This window comes from Herpailurus yagouaroundi, unplaced genomic scaffold (assembly GCF_014898765.1).
Source record: "Herpailurus yagouaroundi ecotype Mexico unplaced genomic scaffold, PumYag 248, whole genome shotgun sequence".
In the NCBI taxonomy this organism is placed as follows: Eukaryota; Metazoa; Chordata; class Mammalia; order Carnivora; family Felidae; genus Herpailurus; species Herpailurus yagouaroundi.
Genome location: NW_024412465.1, coordinates 2,070,384 through 2,092,318, shown reverse-complemented (window position 1 = coordinate 2,092,318; position 21,935 = coordinate 2,070,384). Strand labels below are relative to the sequence as shown.

Sequence of the window (21,935 nt, the reverse complement as noted above, 5' to 3'; positions counted from 1 at the left end):
TGTGTGTGTGTGTGTGTGTGTGACTAATAGTCCATTGACTCTGTGTGTGTGTGCACGTGCGTGCGTGCCACATCTTCTCTGTCCCTGTGTTGACAGATGTTTGGGTAGGTCCTGTGTCTTGGCCATTGTGAATAACGTGATGAACTCAGGAACGCATGTACCTCTGAGATCCCATTTGCAGGGCAGCCCTTTATTTCCACCACGTCGGCTGAGTCCCCGTGGCAGACACGGGACGTCAGGGAACAGTGGATGAGACCGAGGCACGGGCAGCTCATGTTTCATGCCCAAGACCTCGTTGCTGGTGGCCTGAGCGGGGACAAGACCCCTGACCCACAGTCCTTCACTCATCCCCCCCCCCCCCACTTCCTAACAAGCAGGCAGTAAAAGCCACCAAAGAGAGAACTGAAGGCAGCGTTAGGGGTGGGAGAGTGGCTGCTGTATGAGCCATGGCTCCCTGCTTGCTTGTCTCTAGAGGAAGAGGGTAGTGGAGAACAGAGCTGGCTTTTAAGAGAAGGGAAGGTGCTTGAGAGGGAGAGAGACATAAGAGGGGAGAGCGGAAGTGCGTCAGGAGGGAGAGGAAGGAGGTGTTCCTCCAGGTCAGTGGTGGGGGCCAGTCATGGCCGCGGAGCATTATCTGTAAGCACTGCTGATACACGGGTAGGTGCAGAGGAGAAATCCGTGGTCACTCAGATGGGCGGCGGCTTCCGGATCCTTCTGTAGACACCGAGCTGCACAGCTAGGAGAGCACACGACGTGCGTGCAGATGATTGGACAGATGCTGGGAGGGGTGCCAGGTGGGCATCCATCGGTCCCTCTCCGCTGGGGCCTCTGTTGCTGCTGGCAGAGAGGGGGCGAGGCGGCGAGGCTGGGGTGCAGTTGAGCATCGTCCAGTGACCCGTGAGCCCCACAGCAAGGGTGCCAGTGACGTCAGGGCTGGGAAACCCTGTTCACAATAATCAATCATCGTTTATTTACCCAATAAATAACTAATCCTGATGAAATACAGTTAAAATAATAATGATAACGAGCACGTGCTCCTGTGTTCTTCATGTAGGTGAGCTCACGAAGGCGTAGGCAGAGGGCTTACAGTGCGCACATGCACACACAAAAGTGCGGTTCCGGATAAGAAGTTGTGTGTATTTACTGTCCAGGTTAAGGGAAGCACGAAAACACCCAGTAGTTAGAAGCACACAAGCACGGTGTCGTGGTTCTCTCGCCTTCTCTGGTGGGAAGGCCCCACGTTGCTTTGTTGTGGGGACGGGAGGTTAGGGGGCATGCTCGTTTATCCGTCACTGGTGTTAGTTTTGCATTTCCAAGGGGTTGCATCCACTTAGGGACCCCTGATGTGCGAGCCCAGGGCATTTCCTAGGCACTACTAATGGGTGTCTTCATAATCTTGAGAAGCTTCACTGTGTGTTGGTGCTCATAGCGACAGACGGATGCTCCTTTTCAAATCCTTCTATCACCCATCGAACCTTCCAACCACGTACCATGCAGTGTAGTCTCCTTCTTAACCTGTGTTTCGGTGGCATTTGGAGTGAGGCATTTTTTAATTCAACAGAAAAAACGTCAGTGCTATGTGTCATGCGGTTTTCTTGGATGCTCGCTCACCCAGCCGCTGCCCTCCTAGTGCCCACAGCGCAGTGAGGAAAGAGGACGTCCGGTTTCATAGCCACCCAAGTTGCTGTGCAGTGTTGCCGAGTCACAAATGCTGTGTAACGTCGGGGAGTACGTTCAGAGCGGAGAGGTTAAGAAGGACATGAATGTTGACCGTGGTCAGGGACTGGGGTGTATCTCCTGCACACCTCCCTGCCGCCCACCAGGCCTGTCGAACAACATGCCCGGGACAGCACCTGCCAGTGCTCTGGCGCTCACTTGGTGGGGACTCAGGGTCGGGGCTGCAAAGGCAGTAGATGACGGGGACCAGAGGAGCGACGGAGGCAGAGAACAAAATGAACTGGGAAGCCGCGTCCTCCGGTAGAGGAGAGAATCTGATTCCCAGGGCCAGGCTTCTGGTTCCAGCTGCGAGGTTGAACGGGCACAGAGACCCTGGTCTAGGAGGCGGGGAGACGACGGTGATGGGAGATGGCGAAGTGTGACCTATTACCCAGCACCTCGAGCTGCCCCAGGCTATAAACCTTGTGCTCCTTGAGTTTTGAAACATTGACCCAACCTTCCCTTTAAAAACAAACAAACAAAAAAGCGAATTTTAGAAAGGACAGGACGTTGACAGTTGGGTCTTAATGAAGTGCCCGTCTATCCAGAGCTCACACAGAGAACTTTTAGCTAATTACAGAGCTCGCATGCCAAAAAAAGATGGCGGGTGGTTGTGTTTTCCTTCTTCCAAGCAGAGCCTATGTGTCGGCGAAAAGTAGTAGAGTAGAGATGAGAGGTCACAGGGTGCCTGGGTGCCTCAGTTGGTGGAGCATCCGACTCTTGGTTTCCATTGAGGTCACGATCTCGCAGTTGGTAGGTTCGAGCCCCATGTCGGGCTCTGAGCTGATCCTGCAGAGCCTGCTTGGAATTCTCTCTCTGCCCCTCTCCCCGTCACGCTCTCTCTGTCTCTCACAAAATAAATAAACTTAAATAAAAAAAAAAAAAAAAAAGAAATGAGAGGTCATTACTATCCTTGGAGACAGAAATGTTTGTTTTGGAAGCAAACACCCTGGAAAGAGGATAAAGTGCTTTGCTCACTGGAGTCTGTGTTCCTGCAGCACAAATGGTCTGGGGCTTCAGGTTGGGAGAAGGTCCCAGAAAAGGAGGTGGTCCATTGCATGCTGGCGTCCCTCACTTCTGTCTTTGTCGTTGCCCTTTGCAGGAGGATGAGGATTCGCCTGGTCCTGCTGTCATTCCTGAGTGTGGCCCAGAGCCATGCAGCCACAAGGCCCAACCTGGTCCTCCTGCTGGCTGACGACCTTGGCATCGGAGATCTTGGGTGCTATGGAAACAAGACCCTCAGGTGCGATGACGTGCTTGTCGTGCGAAAGCCTGGCCCTGCTTGTAGGCAGTGGTCCCCAGTGATGTGAACACAGTCACAGAGCGTGCAGACCACCCCTTCAGGGCACACTCGTTCATGTGTGACTTCTCGTGGGTGCAGGCAGATACTGGAGTCGGGAAGGTGGGCGGGACTTGATGTGTTCGAACATGGGTAGTGAGTTGCATCAACCCAGAGAGACCACTAGAAAGACACTCCTAATGACTGTCTGACCCAATGATACTGTCCTGCTTCCTCCGTCTCTTCTTCCCATTGGCTCACCATTTTATTTTATTTTCTCTGTCTGGTACCTGGCTTTGTGACAGTGGGTGGCCCCCCTGCCCCCATCCCTCCTTCTTTTGCCTCCACAGTTACCACCCTGGCCGGGACAGGTGGCCCAGAGGCATGTGTCAGGTTGGATGACTCCAGAACCTTCCAAGGATCAGGGGTCATGGTGATGCTAGAAGGACAGTGGGGACCAGAATCAGGGACAGATGAAGGCATTTCATTTCTCAGCCTCCTGCATAACACTAGGTTCATGTAAGATGTATTCTAAGGGCCCTTTGGTTTAAAAAAGGAAGTTGGTCCTTGAGTAATGGAATATGGGCATCAAGACGGCATTCTCTCTTTATAACGATGAGAAAACAATCACATAAACTGGTCCTGAGCTTCCTCTTACTTAGCAATGATCAGTTCAAACCGAATCACACAAGGTGGGGAAAGAGATCGTGTGCTTTTATAGAATCTTCTCATGAGATCTATCAATAGTGACTCTGTGAAGCTTGGGGATGGACGCGCTGGTAAGTGCCACGGGACACTGATTTACTTTCTTGCCATCACTCTGCCTCGTCATCGTCTCTTCTACATGACAACGCAGCAGGAAGGGGTGTTTCATTGTGATGTGTCACATCAAACAGAAATTGGCTATATGTTTTTCTTTTCAGGAGAAACCATTGTGCAATGCTTAACCAGACGTGTCTCAGTTCCACACTGAACCTTTGCATCGGATGCTGCTTGCTCTACGTTTTGTTTTGCTTTTAATGTTTAGGTATTTTTGAGACAAAGAAACCCAAGCAGGCTGCGCACTGTCAGCACAGAGCCCGATGTGGGGCTCGAACCAAGAAACAATAAGTTGATGACCTGAGCCAAAATCAGGAGTGGGATACTTAACTGACTGAGCTAAGTGACTGAGACACCCAGGTGCCCCTCTGTCATTCAACTTTTATTTTACTTATTTATTTTTTAATAATTTTGTTTAAGTTTATTTATTTTTGAGATTGAAGAGAGAATCCCAAGCAGGGTCTGTGCTGTCTGCCCAGAGTGCAACACAGAGCTCAGACTCACAAACCGTGAGATCATGACCTGAGCCAAAACCAACAGTCAGAAGCTTAACTGACTGAGCCACCCAGGCTTGTTGTTTTAAACTGTGAGATTACCTGTGATATTTGTTAGAGTTTTAAACACATGGGCAAGGATGAGATTTCAATTGACCACATAAGTTTTCCACCCACCGTTCGCCTCATTTTGTAAAAAATGGCGTAGATCTTACTTTTTGACACTTGCCGTACATCTCTTTTTAGTAATTTACTTTTTCTTATTCATGTCTGTTCATTTAAAAAATTTTATTTATTATTTTTAATATTCTGTGTATTCCTCAGTATACATATGGCTCAGTCGGTGAAGCATCTGACTCTTGATTTCGGCTCAGGTCATGATCTCACGGTTCATAAGATCAGGCCCCACATCAGGCCCTGTGCACTGACCACATAGAGCCTGCCTGGGATTCTCTCTCTCTCCCTCTCTTTCTGCCCCTCCCCCCTCAAGATAAATAAACATTAAAACAATATATGTATTCCTGAAGTTCACTGAGAGAACAGACAACCGTTCCTCTTCAGCTGTCTTAATTTTAAAAAATTACAGGGGCGCCTGGGTGGCTCAGTCGGTTAAGCGTCCGACTTCGGCTCAGGTCATGATCTCACAGTCTGTGGGTTCAGGCCCCGTGTCGGGCTCTGTGCTGACAGCTCAGAGCCTGGAGCCTGCTTCCGATTCTGTGTCTCCCTCTCTCTCTGACCCTCCCCCGTTCATTCTCTGTCTCTCTCTGTCTCAAAAATAAACATTAAAAAAATTAAAAAAAAATTACAATCAAGCTTTAAGGTTTTGTTTCTACCAAATCTCAAAAGGAAGAAAAAAAGCGTCAGTCTAGGGATGGGGAGGTTTAAGTCAGATACACAGATTCAGTCCTTCTAAATCTTCTAAATCTCTGACTGAAGGCAGAAAAGCACAGGGAAGAAGTTGACTGTCAAATGCACACACGAAATTCATGGGCGGGGGAGCACGTTGATGGTAGCACTGCGAGGAGACGACTGTCCCCTTGACGCTGTGCACGACCGAGGGCTACTCTGTGTGGGCACCGGGCTGTGGGCCATGATGAGCAAGATGTGTGTTACCACCATGGTGTCGGCGCGGAGCGCCAGTGAGCCGAGCTTTCCGTTTATGGTGAGCAAGCTGCTGTGATAGGATCTGTGTCCCACACACACATCAAGACCCCCCAGGGACAAGCTTGGTCATAGGAAGCTCAGGAGAATCCCATCTGTGCCAGGACCTGCAGGACAGAAGGTGGGCTGGCAGAGAGGGTGTGGCCTCATTCCCAGCGGATGATGAGGGGTGAGAGCTCAGCGTGGTTCCAGAACAGAAGGCCTAGCATGTGCACAACAACTGTGATGGGATTGGCCGGTCTGTTCCCAGAGCAGAAGCACTGGGATGGTTTGTGTTGCATCATGCATCCTCCTAGGTGTTTCCCTGGATGATGGAGAGGTGACGCACTGTGAAAAGCCACAGTGGAGCTGCATGTGTCAAGGTCATCGTGAATGACACGAGTCTTCTGTTCTAGGACTCCCAATATTGACCGGTTGGCTGAAGGGGGCGTGAAGCTCACACAGCACCTGGCGGCATCACCCCTGTGCACCCCGAGTAGGGCAGCCTTCATGACAGGCCGCTACCCCATCCGATCAGGTAACCTGTGGGCTCTGTGGCCATGGCTGCTGGCCTCCTAAGGGCATCCCCAGACTCCTGTTTCAGTGCTCATCTCTCCTGCTTCAGGAATGGCATCTGAGTTCCTCGTGGGTGTGTATCTCTTCTCGGCCTCATCTGGAGGACTTCCCACCAGCGAGATTACGTTTGCCAAGCTTCTCAAGGGTCAAGGCTATTCAACAGCTCTCATAGGTATGGGCAGCTGTGGAGTGGGAGTCAAGGGCCTGGGACAGGACATAGTGACTGCCTTCTTACGGATGACATCACGCATACAGTTTGCGCAACTTCAGATAGGGAACAAATGATCTCCATTTCAATTAAAATGCAATACACCTATCTGAGCTATTTGAATGTAAGGATACGGTCAGTGTGTGTGTGTGTGTGTGTGTGTGTGTGTGTGTGTGTGTGTGTGTGGATGGATGGATGGATGGATAGGTAGATAAATTAGATAGATAGATAGATAGATAGATAGATAGATAGATAGATAGATAATGATGGATGGACTGATGAGTGTATGGATAAATGGAAAGGTGGATGACATAGGTGACAGAGGTAAGGATGGATAGATCAACAGATGAAGTAGATGATGGATGGGTGGATGAATGGATGAATTGTGGATGAATGGATGAATGATGGGGGGATGAATGAGTGATGGATATAGGGATGGATGATGGATGATGGATATATGGATAATGGGTAGATGATGGATGGATAAATGATGGATGGATGGATGGATGGATGATGGATGGATAACGATGGATGATAAATTAATGAACGGATGGGTGGATGGATAGGTGATGGATGGACAGATGAGATACAGAGACGGAACAGATGATAGATGATAGATTGATAAATAATTATAAATAGCCATACAGCATACGAAACTACATACACACACTATGCTATTGAGTATTTTAATTTTATATATTAGTGCTAAAATTATGTTAGACTTTGTCTCACTTGACATTGATTGTATTCAGTTGATAGGAGTGATACATTCCTCCTTTTTTAGTTAATACGCTTAAGTCTATGTGGGACATCAGATGAATCCTAAAATATTTCATAGAAGCAAAATGACCATTGTCTTTCCTCCTACCTCTTGTCATTAAACCATCATGTTTTTCTTCTGTGAGACACTCAACCAATTTAGTGGTATAATTAACATTTTATAAGAAATGTTCATAGAGGTTTAAAATAATTGCTGAGTTATGAGTGTGATTTGCTCATGCTTGAGGTGCAGCTTTTTGAGAAACAATTCATTTTCACTTTTAATATTCAAGGGGCAAAACCAAATTGGTCCCACAACTTTAATTGTAAGGAACTGTCTTTAAAGGCACTGTGTTTTTCTGTGTATTTTTGTCACCTGCCTGTTAAATATGTTAGGTATTTTTCTTTTGTTTTCTTTTGTTATTTTCGACACTAAATTAGTTCTTGTTTTCTGATAAAGTGAGTAGTGAATACCCTGTTGTTTGTGGAGAAGGAAGTGAAAAACCAGGGGGTTCTATAGAATAGTAGGTGTTTGGCTAGTAAACGTGCAGAGCGATCCCGCTTTTCACCAGGTGGGAATCAGACGCTAACGTTCAAGTTAGGGTGTTCATTGGGTCTAAACCTATCACCCGCTTCCTTCTCAGGGAAGTGGCACCTTGGGACGAACTGTCACAACAAAAGCGACTTTTGTCACCACCCGTTGAGCCACGGCTTTGATTATTTCCATGGGATCCCTGTGACCAACCTAAGGGACTGCAAGCCCGGAGAAGGCAGTGTGTTCACCAGGGGTATCAGGCTGCTGGTGTTCATCCCTCTTCAGATCATAGCTGTGACTCTTCTCACCATGGTGGTGCTCAAGTACCTGGGGCTGGTCCGTGTGCCCCCTCTGGTCTTCTTCGGTCTTCTCTGCCTGGCCGCCATGATACTGGGCCTTCTGGTGTGCTTCCTGCATTACTTCCGGCCCCTGAACTGCTTCCTGATGAGGAACCACGAGATCACCCAGCAGCCTCTATCCTACGACAACCTCATGCAGAGGCTGGTGGCGGATGCGGCCCAGTTCATTCGACGGTCGGTATCACCTTTTATCCTGATGTTGCTGCCTGTGAAGCATAGCGTTTGGTTATTTCCTTACAGGTTGGAAAAATGGTGTGGTCTTGGCAGCCACGTTTCCCCTTCCATGCAGAGCAGATTTGTCCAGCCAGGCTCTCGGGAGGAAGGATGCAGAGAACGGACTGACACGTGATAGGAAGCGTAGTGGCGTGGGCTCTCGCTGGAACAGCTCTGCCGATATCCCTCACATCTTGTGCTTCTGTACCATGCCAGAAAGGTCTCCCACATGACCAAAGGGGCTTTAAGTATCACCACGGTCATTACTCTTCAAGTGAGCATTGTAAGCACGGTCATTACTCTTCAAGCGAGCATTGTAAGTGTAGATGTCCTTGCGACACAAAGGACACGGGGAGATCCCCCATGCAAGTTTCCGAGCAAAACCACTGTGTGAGGAGAAAGGGGGAAGCTGACGGTCTCGTTTAGGTCCGTGAGGACCCCTTTCACGCGTAGTGTTGAGGGTTGCAGTCCGCAAGGGCAGTCACCAACCAGAGAAGGGTTCGTGGCATTCCTGAGTAGGAACTATATCACGAACACCTACTGTCAAAAACAGAACCATTCTGTTCCATTTGTCACCTTAGAGAAAAGTGGATATTTCTTTTTTTCTTTTTAAAGTTTATTTATTTTGAGAGAGAGGGACAGAGAGGGGGAAGGGCAGAAACAGAGGGAGGGAGAGAGAATCGCAAGCAGGCTCCAGTCCATGAGTGCAGAGCGAGATGCAGAGCTTGAACTCATGAACTATGAGGTCATGACCTGAGCTGAAACCAGGAGTCAGGTGCCACCCAGGTGCCCTGAGAAAAGTGGAAATTTCATCTGAAAATCACACATTGGGTCTGGGCAGTCACTGGCCGCGTGCATGCTGGGAGCGTGAGTTGTTCCGGCACCAAAGGCTGCAGAGACCGGGTTTCAGCTCAACGGCAGGAGGAAGGATGTAATGCGGGTCTGGACGTAAGATTTTAAGCTGGCAGTCATGCTCTTAAGTGTCGTAATCACTTGCGTATAGAGGTGCCATTGGGTTATCGGTGCCTACGTAGGTTTGTTGGCCCGCACAGCAGAATAATGGCTGCTCAGACTGTTACAAGAACCGAGGCTGCTGTTAAAACTGAAGGTTGTCCATCTTTTCTCTTGAGGTTGCTACTGAGCCGTGCTGAGGAACATCTCCTTTTAACAAGCTCCCTGAGAGAGTCTAAAACACGTGTCTCCTAGGACACTCAGAAACGTACTAGAGTGTCGATGGGGACTTTAGTGACAAAAGCTGCAATTATTGTTTTGCCCCCCCAGACTTTTCTAGAAGGGGATACTGACTTGTGATCTAATGCAAAAGTTTTAGAACTTTATAAGGTATACATGTTATGTTGTCATCCAGTAAGATATACATAGATTGTTAATTGAAACAAGTCTCTTGAAACGATTCTTTTTTTTTTTTAGCACCATGATTGCTTCTGATACTTTGCATCTTACTCTTTTTTTTTTTTTTTTTTTAGTTTTTTAACATTTATTCATTTCTGACAGACAGAGAGCAAGAGCGAGGGAGGGGCAGAGAGAGAAGGAGACACAGAATCCAAACCAGGTCCAGGCTCTGAGCTGACAGTACAGGCCCCGAGGCGGGGCTTGAACTCACAAACAGTAGCATCATGACCTGAGCTGAAGTCAGATGCTTAACCGACTGAACCAGCCAGGCGCTCCACTTTGCATCTTATTCTGTTGTGTGTGTGTGTGTGTGTGTGTGTGTGTGTGTGTGTGTGTTTGGTAATGTTTTATTTCTTTTTGAGAGAGAAAGTACGAGTGGGGGAGGGGCGCAGAGAGAGGGGGACAGAGGATACAAAGTAGGCTCTGCACTGACAGCAGTGAGTCCCCATGTGGGTCTCGAACTCAGGAACTGTGGGATCATGACCTCAGCCAAAGTCAAAGACTCAACCAACTGACCACCTAGGTGCCCCTGTAGTGTGTTATTTTTTTTAATTTTTTTTTTTTTAATTTTTTTTTTCAACGTTTTAATTTTGTTTTTGGGACAGAGAGAGACAGAGCATGAACGGGGGAGGGGCAGAGAGAGAGGGAGACACAGAATCGGAAACAGGCTCCAGGCTCTGAGCCATCAGCCCAGAGCCCGACGCGGGGCTCGAACTCACGGACCGCGAGATCGTGACCTGGCTGAAGTCGGACGCCTAACCGACTGCGCCACCCAGGCGCCCCTTAAATTTTTTTTAACGTTTATTCACTTTTGAGAGAGAGAGGGACAGAGTGTGAGTAGGGGAGGGGCAGAGAGAGGGAGAGACACAGAATCCGAAGCAGGCTCCAGGCTCCAAGCTGTCGGCACAGAGCCCGACACGGGGCTCGAACTCACGGACCGCGAGATCACGACCTGAGGCGAAGTTGGACGCTTAACCGACTGAGCCACCCAGTCGTGTATTATTTTTTAAGAACTGGCTGTGACACTAAATTAGCGTCATAAGTCAACAGTGGGCCACAGTTCGCGAGGTTGAAAAAGCTCTTACCACGTGGGTTAACCTCACTGTGTTTTCTAAGCAAGGGAGCAGCCATCCCGGACTCAGACGGCGCTCCCTGGGATTGCAGACCTGTCCACTCATGCCAGAACACAGCAGTCTGCTGTCTGCCAAATTTGCTCTAACAGCTGAACACTCGCCCATCCATCTGCATCCACCAGCAATCTCTCAGAAACAGGAGACATGAATAATACGGTGGCCCCTGCAGAATCACAGGGGTCAGGGATCAGACTCGGCTTCTAGATGAATCACTTCTTTTCAACATGTGGTATTTTGACAGCAGTGGAGGAATCTCTAGAGAGTATGAATATTCATATGATTACAAGACATTTTAATGGGTCCCTCCGCATGTGGCTTTGGGAGGGAACCAAGAGCAATTTGATCCTAAGGGTATTGAAGCCTGTGTCGTTCATGTGGATGAGATGCAGGCATCTGCAATTTTCTAGCAGAACTAGAGACTTAAGATGTTCGAGCAACACCGCGGTTGAAAGTTGGGGTTATTGAGTTATTACAGAAGGGTTTATTCTTCGAAATAGATGGTCCCAGAGGAAATGCCTGTTGCTCACGCTGGTGTAGCACGTGCAGTCAGTATTAGTGAAAATACTGCATTTGTTTCCCAAAAAGCTTTTGCCATGACGTTGCCTGAACACACAAAGATTGAAAACATGTAGGTAAACCCATCCTTGGGTACAGTTGTCCTCAGACTGTGTCACATGTGATACCTGATTCGCTGCGGGTGATGGCCACACATCTTGAAAGATCTGCGTTAATGGGTCACCAAAGAAGCATAGCAACATTTGTACAAAAAAAAAAAAAAAAAGATTGTCTTAAGGAGGTGAAGACCTCATTTATATGTGTTGTATCCTGAATAATTTAAGAAGGTCTTACCACCTTTGTGTGAGAAATGGATTCAGACTCGGCAGGAGCAGGACGATGACCAAAAGCAATGGCAATGTTTCTGAAATTTATTCAAATGTGTTTCAGTTCAGAATTTCCCAGTGGAAACTGGTGCCTTCTCGTGATAGGTTAGCATAAAAGACAATGTGGGGGGTATGCAGTTCACGTTCAATTCGTATGTCAGTAATAGTGATAAAAATGGCTTAAACTGATATTTCTAAAATTTATTTATTTATTTATTTATTTATTCATTTATTTTTACATTTTTATTCTTTTTTTTTTTTTTTTTTTTTTTTTTGCAAGACAAAGCTAGAGCAGGGGAGGGACAGAGAGAGAGGGAGACACAGAATCCAAAGCAGGCTCTTGGCTCTGAGCTGTCAGCACAGAACCTGATGCGGGGTTCGAACTCACTGACTGTGAGATCACCTACTAAGCCACCCAGGCGCCCCTTTTATTTCTAAAATTTATATTCATTCTCTAAGCCTTTTCGCTGGAATGATTTTATACTAAAGATACGGACTTGAGGTGTAGAGCTGCGGATGACGGGGGCATGAGATCTTCTGAAGCAAATTTGCTACAGACAGGTCACCAGTGCTTACTTCTAACATTGAGGAGACTGGTGGTTGGGAATGCTGAACCACAACATGGTCCGTGGGGCCTCATCCTAATTTACTCCCAGGGATAATATTTGTCTTGGGGAGATGTTTTTGTTGGAAGGCTAGATGATTGGTTCACCACACCATATGTTATAAGCTGTATAGTAATTCAAGAGGCAGCTCATCCTGAACCCACTTGAATTAGCAAGACTCCTTGTTGCTCGTAGAGGCAGGAATGAACTGTAGATTTCTTGGAGATTGCCAGCCTTCCCCTGTGTGCTGAGTGAAGGATCCTACAGCCATCCAGCTTCCTCCCTTAGGCATTACTGTCTTCAGGGCTCTGTAAATCAGAGCCAGCTTGGGTGCGAGGTGCAAACGGGGCATGTTCAAGTGGCAGCGACCTCTGCTCAGTGGTCCTTTCCTGCCAGGCCCTGGGGATACACACATCACGACTTTCACGCTGCAAAACAGCCGTATGAGATGGGAGAAAAGAGATGTCTTCTTGTGGGGGCATTTGAGGCCCCACATTTGGAGTGAATTACCAAAGCCCTATGACTAATAGCTACACACTAGATCCAAAACCACAGCTAAGTGCCCATGAAGCCTCCTCTCTCTTTCGGAGTGGACCATTTAGATGCCTCTGCTCTGCTCTGCCAGGGACTCTGCTAACTTGGTGATTAGATTTGAGTACAGGGGAGGTGGAAGGAGACCGGGGAATCTTACAGATGTCTCAGCAGACCTTCTACAAACGGAAGAGTCCAGGTGTCACCCCTCAAAGGAGATGCATCCTGGTAATTCTTCCAGGAGCTCTGAGGTCCTCACAGTCATTACCATGGTGATGGAGAAGTGTTTGCATAGTCTGAAAAGAAAACAGAGGCTGCATAATAACAGGTGAATTTAGTGAGTTAATTTTATTCACAAAGTAGTGTTTTGTTCATTTAAGTCAAGGCTACATTTAAAAAGGTTAATGCCACTGGGTAGAATGAGATCCACGTTTCGTATCGTCCTCGACAGAGCGAGGGGAACCTGGGTCATTGTGTGGTGTCAGGGGCCAGATATGTTGGCCTCTTGTCTCCCTAAATTCATGGAAAACACCGCTTCGTTGCTAGGGAAAACACTACAATTGAAAGAAACTTCTCTTTGTTTTTCTCTGCGAATATTCACATGTTCAGGCTGAAGAGGGCATTTCTAAGAAGCACGGTGACTTTACACGCACCCACATAATTTCTATAGTTTATGGTATCCAGCGATTGGATTCAAAAATTCATATGAAATTGACCCTGAGAATTCTGTTCTCCAGGCTCCCGTGTTCAGTGCATATTGAACGTATTCAACATGTACTCAATATGTATTGAACATATTTAGTGTAGGTGTGTGTGTGTGTGCTAAGAGGCTGTCATTGGAAGTGAAATAAATGCTAATAATTTTCAGTTGAGCTTAAGAAGGGATATCTCTTGTATTTTTAGCGTTGAGTCTACTAGAAAGCAAATGCAAACTTTGGCAAAGATCTAGAGTTCCATTATTTATTTATTTATTTGTTTGTTTGTTTATTTATTTATTTATTTATTTTTAAATTTACATCCAAGTTAGTTGGCAGGTAGTACAATAATGATTTCAGGAGTAGAATCCAGTGATTCATCCCCTACATATAACACCCAGTGCTCATCATAACAAGTGCCCTCCTTAATGTGCCCCTTGCCCATTTAGCCCATCCCCCCACCCACAATCCCTCTAGCAACTTCTGTTTGCTCTCTGTATTTAAAAGTCTCTTATGTTTTGTACCCCTCCCTGTTTTTACATTATTTTTGCTTCCCTTCCCTTATGTTCATCGGTTTTGTATCTTGAATTCCTCATATGAGTGAAGTCATGATGTCTTTCTCTGACTAATTTCGCTTAGCGTCATACCCTGCAGTTCCATTCACGTAGTTGCAAATGGCAAGATTTCATTCTTTTTGATTGCCAAGTAATACTCCATTGTATATATATACCACATCTTCTTTATCCATTCATCCATCGATGGACATTTGGGCTCTTTCCACACTTTTGCTATTGTCAATAGCACTGCTATAAATATTGGGGTGCATGTGCCCCTTCGAAACAGCATACCTGTATCCCTTGGATAAATACCTGGTAGTGCAATTGCTGGGTCATAGGGTAGTTCTATTTTTAATTTTTTGAGGAACCTCCATACTGTTTTCCAGAATAGCTGCACCAGTTTGCGTTCACACCAACAGTGCAAAAGGGTTTCTCCGCATCCTCGCCAACACCTATTGTTGCCTGACTTGTTAATGTTAGCCATTCTGACAGGTGTGAGGTGGTATCTCCTTGTGGTTTTGATTTGTATTTCCCTGATGATGAGGGATGTTGAGCATCTTTTCATGTGTGTGTTAGTCATCTGGAAGTGTTCTTTGGAAAAGTGTCTATTCATGTGTTTTGCCCATTTCTTCACTGGATTATTTGTTTTTCGGGTGTTGAGTTTCATAAGTTCTTTACAGATTTAGGATACGAACCCTTCATCTGATACATCATTTACAAACATCTTCTCCCATTCCATCAGTTGCCTTTTAGTTTTGTTGATTGTTTTCCTTCGACATGCAGAAGCCTTTTGTCTTGATGAGGTCCCCTAGAGTTCTGTTTTTAATCTGTGATTTCCCAGAGTGGCAAGATCTCATTTTTGTGACTTCAACAAATACTGATTTGCAAAGGGAAGCGACCATGACATCAGAATGTTGGAAAAGCATGAGTAAGCAGAGGAGGTAACTTTGCCACACAGAGAGTATGTGCTTACTGGAGGGTCACGGGGAAGTGCTCCCTCTACCATTTTCCATGGTATTCAGTTTTATAGGAAATAGAGACTTCTTTCTGCAAACATTGTTGTCATCATAATGCTGTAAAACCTGGAACTGGCTGATAAATGTATCATCGGAAGACCTGACCTTTTATCCTGTTCCACTGCCATTGATATTTGGCACAGTCAAAATCTTGAAATGCATTTACAGGGTCCCTTCGACCTAGCCTTTGACATTTCCAGCCAGACTGTGGTATAAGTGGCCATGATGAATAGCTGCGATTTGGCACAAAGCATCTTCTGAAGAAAGAGATTGTGGGATGACTTTATTAGTTTAAATAAGAGTTTAAGCCAGAAAGGAATGGGGGTGATATCGATTTTAATTCACGGGGAGAAAAGTACATCAGATTCACGATTAAGGGCAACACAGAGGGACACATATGTGTTCAACAGGAGAAAGGTTAAGTAATTAAAGAATGGTCTTGCTCAGTAAGGATAGATGCCCCTTGATTGGTTTCTACCTTGCATGAGCCAACAGGACGTGGGTTTAGGAATGCAGGGGGTTTGGGCTCTTAGTATGAGTGTCCATCCCAGGCTGAGCAAGCCACAAGCCAAATACAGTTACAGGCAGCTCCTTGCTTTTTGCTCTAGTGTGTCTACATCCACAGCATTCCTAACTGAAGGGGGCGTGTGGAGAAAGCACTCTCAGACCTTCCTCCTTTCATCAAACTCACACATCTCTTTTATGCCCTGGGATTATGACCTAAACTGGAATCAGCAAGTGCGGCCTTTGGGACGTCAGGCATTGAAGCACGGGTTCCCAGGGGTCCAGGCTGGTGAGGAAATTAGCAATGGGTGGTCCGGGTCTGGAGGCCCAAGGGAACTGGCTTTGGTTCAGCTCCTTCCGAGTGGTGGCCTGCTGTCCCTCAGAAATGCAGGCTGGTGCTGCTGACTTGTCTCTTGTTCCAGAGAGGAGGTCCTGGGTGGTTCAGTTGACTGGGTATCCAACTCTTGATTTCGGCTCAGCTCATGATTTCATGGTTCCGAGAGTTCAAGCCCCACATCAGGCTCCGTGCTGACAGCATGGAGCGTGCTTCAGATCCTCTGTCCCCTTCTCTCTTTGCACCTCCCTGCTTGCTCTCCGTCCCAAAAACAAATAAACATTTATCTTAAAAAAGAGAAAGGATAAATGCCTATTTGTGAGAGGGAACTATTTGAGGGGGAGTTTTTTTTTATGGGAAACTTCTCAGTGTTTTAATGTTAGCTTGTTTTTTTTAGCACTCAGAACCACTGTTGAATGAATGAATTGCTGTACTCTCTGTGCCTTAGAATAGACCCCGTTTTACTCACTTCCCGGGGTCCTCTTTTTGTGTCCTTCATGGGCTTCTCTCCCCGTCCCTAGGCTGGGGGCAAACCTGCACAAGAGATGATCTGTCTTCCATTGTCCATCAGGATCATAACAGTTATTCCTAGCAGGCACATTGACTGTGATGGGGTGAATATACTCTCCTGTTCTTTTTCTCTCCCCTTGGAGGGCCCATCCAAGGAGGCTCTCTCTGCCACCATTTTAGGCACTCTCCTAGTAACTGAAAAGAAATGCGATCGATTTTCCAAAGGCACTTTGGAGAAACCATGTCCTTCCTTGGGGTCTCATTTCCTATTACAACAATTACAGATGTTTTTATTTCCTGTTACCTAAAATGCAGGGAAACAATCTTTTTATTTTGTTTCTGCATAACCTCAGTGTCTTGCAGTTACCTCACCCCTAAAAATAAAATCTTTCTTTGGGTTAGGAGAATGAATGCATGGACACCAGGGAATTTTCAACCAGAAGCAGCAAAGAATCTTTCCTGTACCTGTTGTAGGGTAGGGCGTGTGCGTGACCTCAGGTACATGCATTCAGGTCACAGTGGGCTTGGAGAGTCACAGCTGGTGATGAGTGGGTTCAGAGTCCGCTAGCCTCCGTTGGTGACCCACCTAATGTAATGTGAGAGCCACAGACAAGTCTGCGTGTGCGGAATTCTTACACAGAGAGCCCAGCGTGAAGGTCAGCAGATGAGGCCAGTGTGGGCAGGCTGGAAGGATGTGGGTGAAGACTGAAACCAGGCAGGTTTTTTTTTAGGTCTGTTACAGAGACTGGCTTTCAGACCTGGGTGTCCATTTCATCTCCCTGCGTTTTCGAGGGAAGAAGGTGGCTTTCCTAGTTTTCTCGTCTTTGTTTTTGTTTTCCAGAGCCATCTCTATTTTTCTGTGGCTCCAAAAGTGACACGTGCTACTCTAAAAAATTGAAGCAGTGTAAAAATGGGTAATGTCAAATGTTGACATTGTTGCTGGTCTTTGCTCCTTCACACTAAGTTCTCGCTTTCCTCAGCCCAAGGTGCAGCAAAGTCTGTGTGTTACTGGTATCTCTCTGGGTTTCTTTCCATACATGTCAGTTTTTATTTTTAAAATTATTATGATTTAGGGCTACCTGGCTGGCTCAGTTGGTAGAGCATGTGACTCTTGAGCTCGGAGTTGGGAGTTCAAGCCCCACAATGCATGTAGAGATTATTTAAAAATAAAATCTTTAATTTTTTTAATGTTTAATTTTTGAGAGAGAGAATGAGCAGGGGAGGGGCAGAGAGAGAGGGAGACACAGAACCTGATGTGGGGCTCAAACCCATGAACCGTGAGATCATGACCTGAGCCAAACTCGGATGCTTCACCAACTGAGCCACCCAGCCACCCCTAAAAATAAAATCTTTTAAAAAAGTATTCCTATTTGTTGAATGAATAAATTTGGGGGCTCCGTGTAATCACACTGGTGCTTTTAGCTCATCTGGGTAGCAAATACCCAGGACAGGTGCCTGCCATCATCTAGTGTCCTGTCTGTGAGTATACACTGGGAGAGTGCTGACATACACATGTTTGTGGAAAGCATTTGCACGCAGCGTCACGTTGCATGAACCTTTGGAACCTGCCTCTCTCCAGGAGCAAGTTATTGACCCTGCCAAGTTGAGATTGGTTTCTGGCGGCAGGATCTGAGAAAGCCTATCTTTATAGTTTCAGTCCCGAGTACCATGTCAGCCAAATGTTCATCCGGTCGATGTGGTGGTGTGTGTGGAGGGAACAGAGGAATCGCTGGGTGTGTACATCTGTGTCTTGTACACAGCGGCGGCACTGACCTCTGGCTGGGTGACTGGTGATGCCATTTGCTGCCTCGTGCCTGCTGAAATCACAGCATCCGAGGGCTCTCAGAAGGAATCAACACATATTCCTGTGTGCTTCCCAGTTATGCCCGACACTGGCTCATGCTGGGACTTTGGTTGAATAAGAACGGTCAAGCCCTTGGATGAGGAATATGCTGTTCCAGACCTTCATGGCAGACAGAAAAAAACAAAAACAAACAAAAAGAAAACAACAACAACTTGAGAAGAAAGAAAACCAAATGCCTTCTCCATCTCCTTGCCTATGTTTTCACCCTGTATTTATAGGACATCAGTCTTTGCATTCTCAGATTGAAATGATTGCAGGCTACTGGGAAGGCACAGAGCTGCCTGCTGTATTTTTACAAACACAGCGAAAGCATGTAGCGGCAGAAAGTTCTCTATCTTTTCACACGGTGTGCAAGACTGTGGCAATACATTTTCAGAAGTGTGTACTGAAGTACGGAAGGTAATAAAACAGGACCTAAGCTGTTATTGACGAGTCTCCCTCCCAGCAACTTGATGGAGTGTCACGGAGGCTTCTAGGTCGTAGACCCAGGTGTCCTCGATGACTCTGACCTCCTCTCTGTCAAAGGCTGTTGCTCAGCGAGAATTGCTACCCCAGAGAGGAGGCTGTGAGTCACACTGCAGGGTGTGTGCACGGAAGCCATGGATTTGCGTGTGCCTAGCTCACGTCCCATGAACCGTCCAGTGTCCCTGTAGTCCCACACGGTAAATCTTCGTGCCATAGGCTGTCACAAGCCCCGGTCCACTTGACATTTCCCAGCATTGCTGGTGCATCTAATACCTGATCCCCGTGCTTTGGCACCCAGCACCATGGCTGGTGTCCGTGATGTCCTGTCCGCTCAGTGAAAAACCACCTTGCAGAGACATGATAGAAGACAGACTCGTGTAACTCTGTGCACTCTTATCATACACGCACGGATGACCTTCTCCCCTTCTGCGGAGGGTCCTCCTATGTCCCAGGAACAGAAGTCACCGTCCACGGCTCAGGTTCATCTCCACAGTGGTGCACACCCTCTCCCCCCGACGGCTCTTACTACCCTCATCATGAGCACCGTGTGTCTGGGGTTCCCTGATTTGCTTGTTGGGACAACGTTATCACTTACTGTTTTTGTTTTCGGCTCACATTTCAAAATGCCTCCATGTTGGGATCCTGCCAGTCTGTCTTCTTCATCAGCGGTCTTTCTTCTTCATCCATCGATCCGTCCATCCATCTATTTATTTATTTCTCTGAAACTGTTGGGCACGTGACACCTCTTCATTCTCAGCAAATTCTGTCAAGCACATCCCATATCTCCAGCTCTGACCACATACATGCTCGGATGATGGCGTTTTTAAGCTGTCTGTTTTCCTTAACGTTAAGCCCCAAAATAAGCAGGACAGCACAGGACGGTGGAACTGGACCCGTACACGATGCACCTGCCTATTTAGGGACAAGTGTAAAGGGTGTAATTCCAGGTTGGTTGGGGGGAATCTAACCCAATTTTTAGGGTCCCCACCTGCCTCTTGGGAAGGGGGGTGCAGCATGTCCAAGTCTGAGTAAACCTCTCCCAAAAGCACCAGGATGGGGGCCTCACTGTCTGCCCTGTAGGGCAGAGGTCCATGACCTGTCATGGCTTAGCATCTTCCAGGGTATCTACCCCTACAAGTGGCCAGAGCGATGCCGTGCTAGACGTGCTCACATGCAGGTCAGCTCGGGGATGCCTCCCGTGCATCCATCTGAACGTTAATGGATCTTTCCTTTCTGAGAAATAACAGGAAGTTATGGGAGACTAGATGTTGTGGGTTCGGATCCTCACGGTAATTCCACTTTTGGGGACAAGTGGCACAGACCATATACAGGCTTTTTGCTCATCTGCTGGCTGGTGTTTTTGTTTCTGTTTGGCTTAGCCATGAAACAATAACTGGCTCAGTTTGATCTGGTTTCTGAGAATAGAAGGGACCCAGCTCACTCAGTATGCAATGCTTTATGCTTATTTTCTGCTTCAAAAGGCAAAGGAATGTCAGTGCAAGGAGCAACCTTAAAAGTCAAGTGTGACAAGCACAGGATCTGAGGAGTGACCCACGAGGCACTGCATGGGCAGGAGGAACCTGAGCTATATGCACATGAGGAAATAAAAATGCATTTGGCAGAGTGTGCATTCGTTTCCTTATCAGAGGTAGACTCATTAGTGTTGCGATACTGTTCTAAATTTGAGATGTTTTTCGTTATTGTGGCGACTTAACATACTAAATAAATATGTAAAGGCATATTGATGTCATTGATTTCATTAAACAGATTATTTTTTGAGGGCTTTTGGTGACTGGCAAAGATGGTGAACAGAAGTGACAGTCACTTCAAGGTGATCAGAGGCTTCTGACATAATTTATATGTTATGACATATATACCTATACCAACAGGTGCATATTTGTATGTGTATATATTTATACATATACTAATAATATATATAGGTATATATGTGTGTGTATGTATATACACAGCTATACTAATATATGAGTTTATATCTGTGTGTGTGTATATGTATATACACTAATATACACATGTATGTGTATATATATATATATACACACACATCATACTAATATATATTTGTGTGGATGTATACATGCACCTATACTAATAATATACATATGGGTTTGTGTGTGTGTATATACACCTATACTAATATACATATAGGTGTATATGACTACATATATCTATGCTAATAGTATATGTATAGGTGTGTATGTGTACATATATATACACACACGGCTATACTAATAATAGATATATAGACTTGTGTAGGTATATATATAAATGTATGTGTAGATATATAGGTTTGTGTGTGTGTGTGTGTATATATATATATATATACATATATATATATACACATATGCAGCTATACTAATATATGTATAGGTGTATATGTGTATGTGTATATGAATATATACACATATGCATACACATATGTATATATTCATATATACATACACCTGTACTAATAATATATGTATAAGTTTGTGTACACATCTATATGAATAATATATGTGTAGTTGTGTATATGTGTATATATAATATACATATATACACACATACAGCTATACTAACGTATATACATATATACATATATACATACATAGATATATAGGTTTCTGTATATGTGTATGTGTGTATATATACACCTATACTAATATATGTATAAGTTTGTATGTGTATACCTATACTAATATATGTATAGTTGTATATGTGTGCGTGTATGTGTGTATATATATGTATATATATATGTATATATATATACATACATATGTATATATATATACATACACAGCTGTATTAATATACACACACACACACATATATATAGCTTTGTGTGTATATATATATATAACATATACAACTATACTAATATGTGTATAGGTGTATATGAGCACATATATATACTACCTATACTAATAATATATGCATAAATATCCATAGGTGTATATATGTACATATATGTATACACACACACCTATACTAATAATATATGTATAGGTTTTTGTATGTGTGTGTGTATATACATAGATATATGTATATACACTAATATATGTATAGGTGTATGAGTACATATATATATTCTACTTATACTAATAACATGTACATAGGTGTATATGTGTACATATATATACGCACACATTTACTAATAATATATGTATAGGTTTGTGTGTGTGTGTATATACACCTATACTAATAATATATGTACAGGTATATATGAGTATATGTATATACTATCTATAGTAATAATATACGCACACACATACTTATGTAATAACATATATAGGTGTATATGTGTATGTGTATATACCTGTATATATATATACCCA

At 45.3% G+C, this 21,935-nt stretch overlaps 1 protein-coding gene across 3 annotated transcripts in view; it reads left to right on the top strand.

Annotated features, from left to right (window-relative positions):
- The window catches only part of STS (steroid sulfatase), a 160,356-nt gene that overhangs the window by 72,594 nt on the left and 65,827 nt on the right, over positions 1-21,935 (top strand). For all 3 annotated transcript variants that reach the window (XM_040460157.1, XM_040460156.1, XM_040460158.1), the window contains exons 3-6: positions 2,819-2,959; positions 5,865-5,986; positions 6,074-6,196; positions 7,636-8,059. In XM_040460157.1, the coding sequence (XP_040316091.1) occupies positions 2,823-2,959; positions 5,865-5,986; positions 6,074-6,196; positions 7,636-8,059 (806 nt within the window). In that variant the 5' untranslated portion in view covers positions 2,819-2,822. The remainder of the gene's footprint in view (positions 1-2,818; positions 2,960-5,864; positions 5,987-6,073; positions 6,197-7,635; positions 8,060-21,935) is intronic.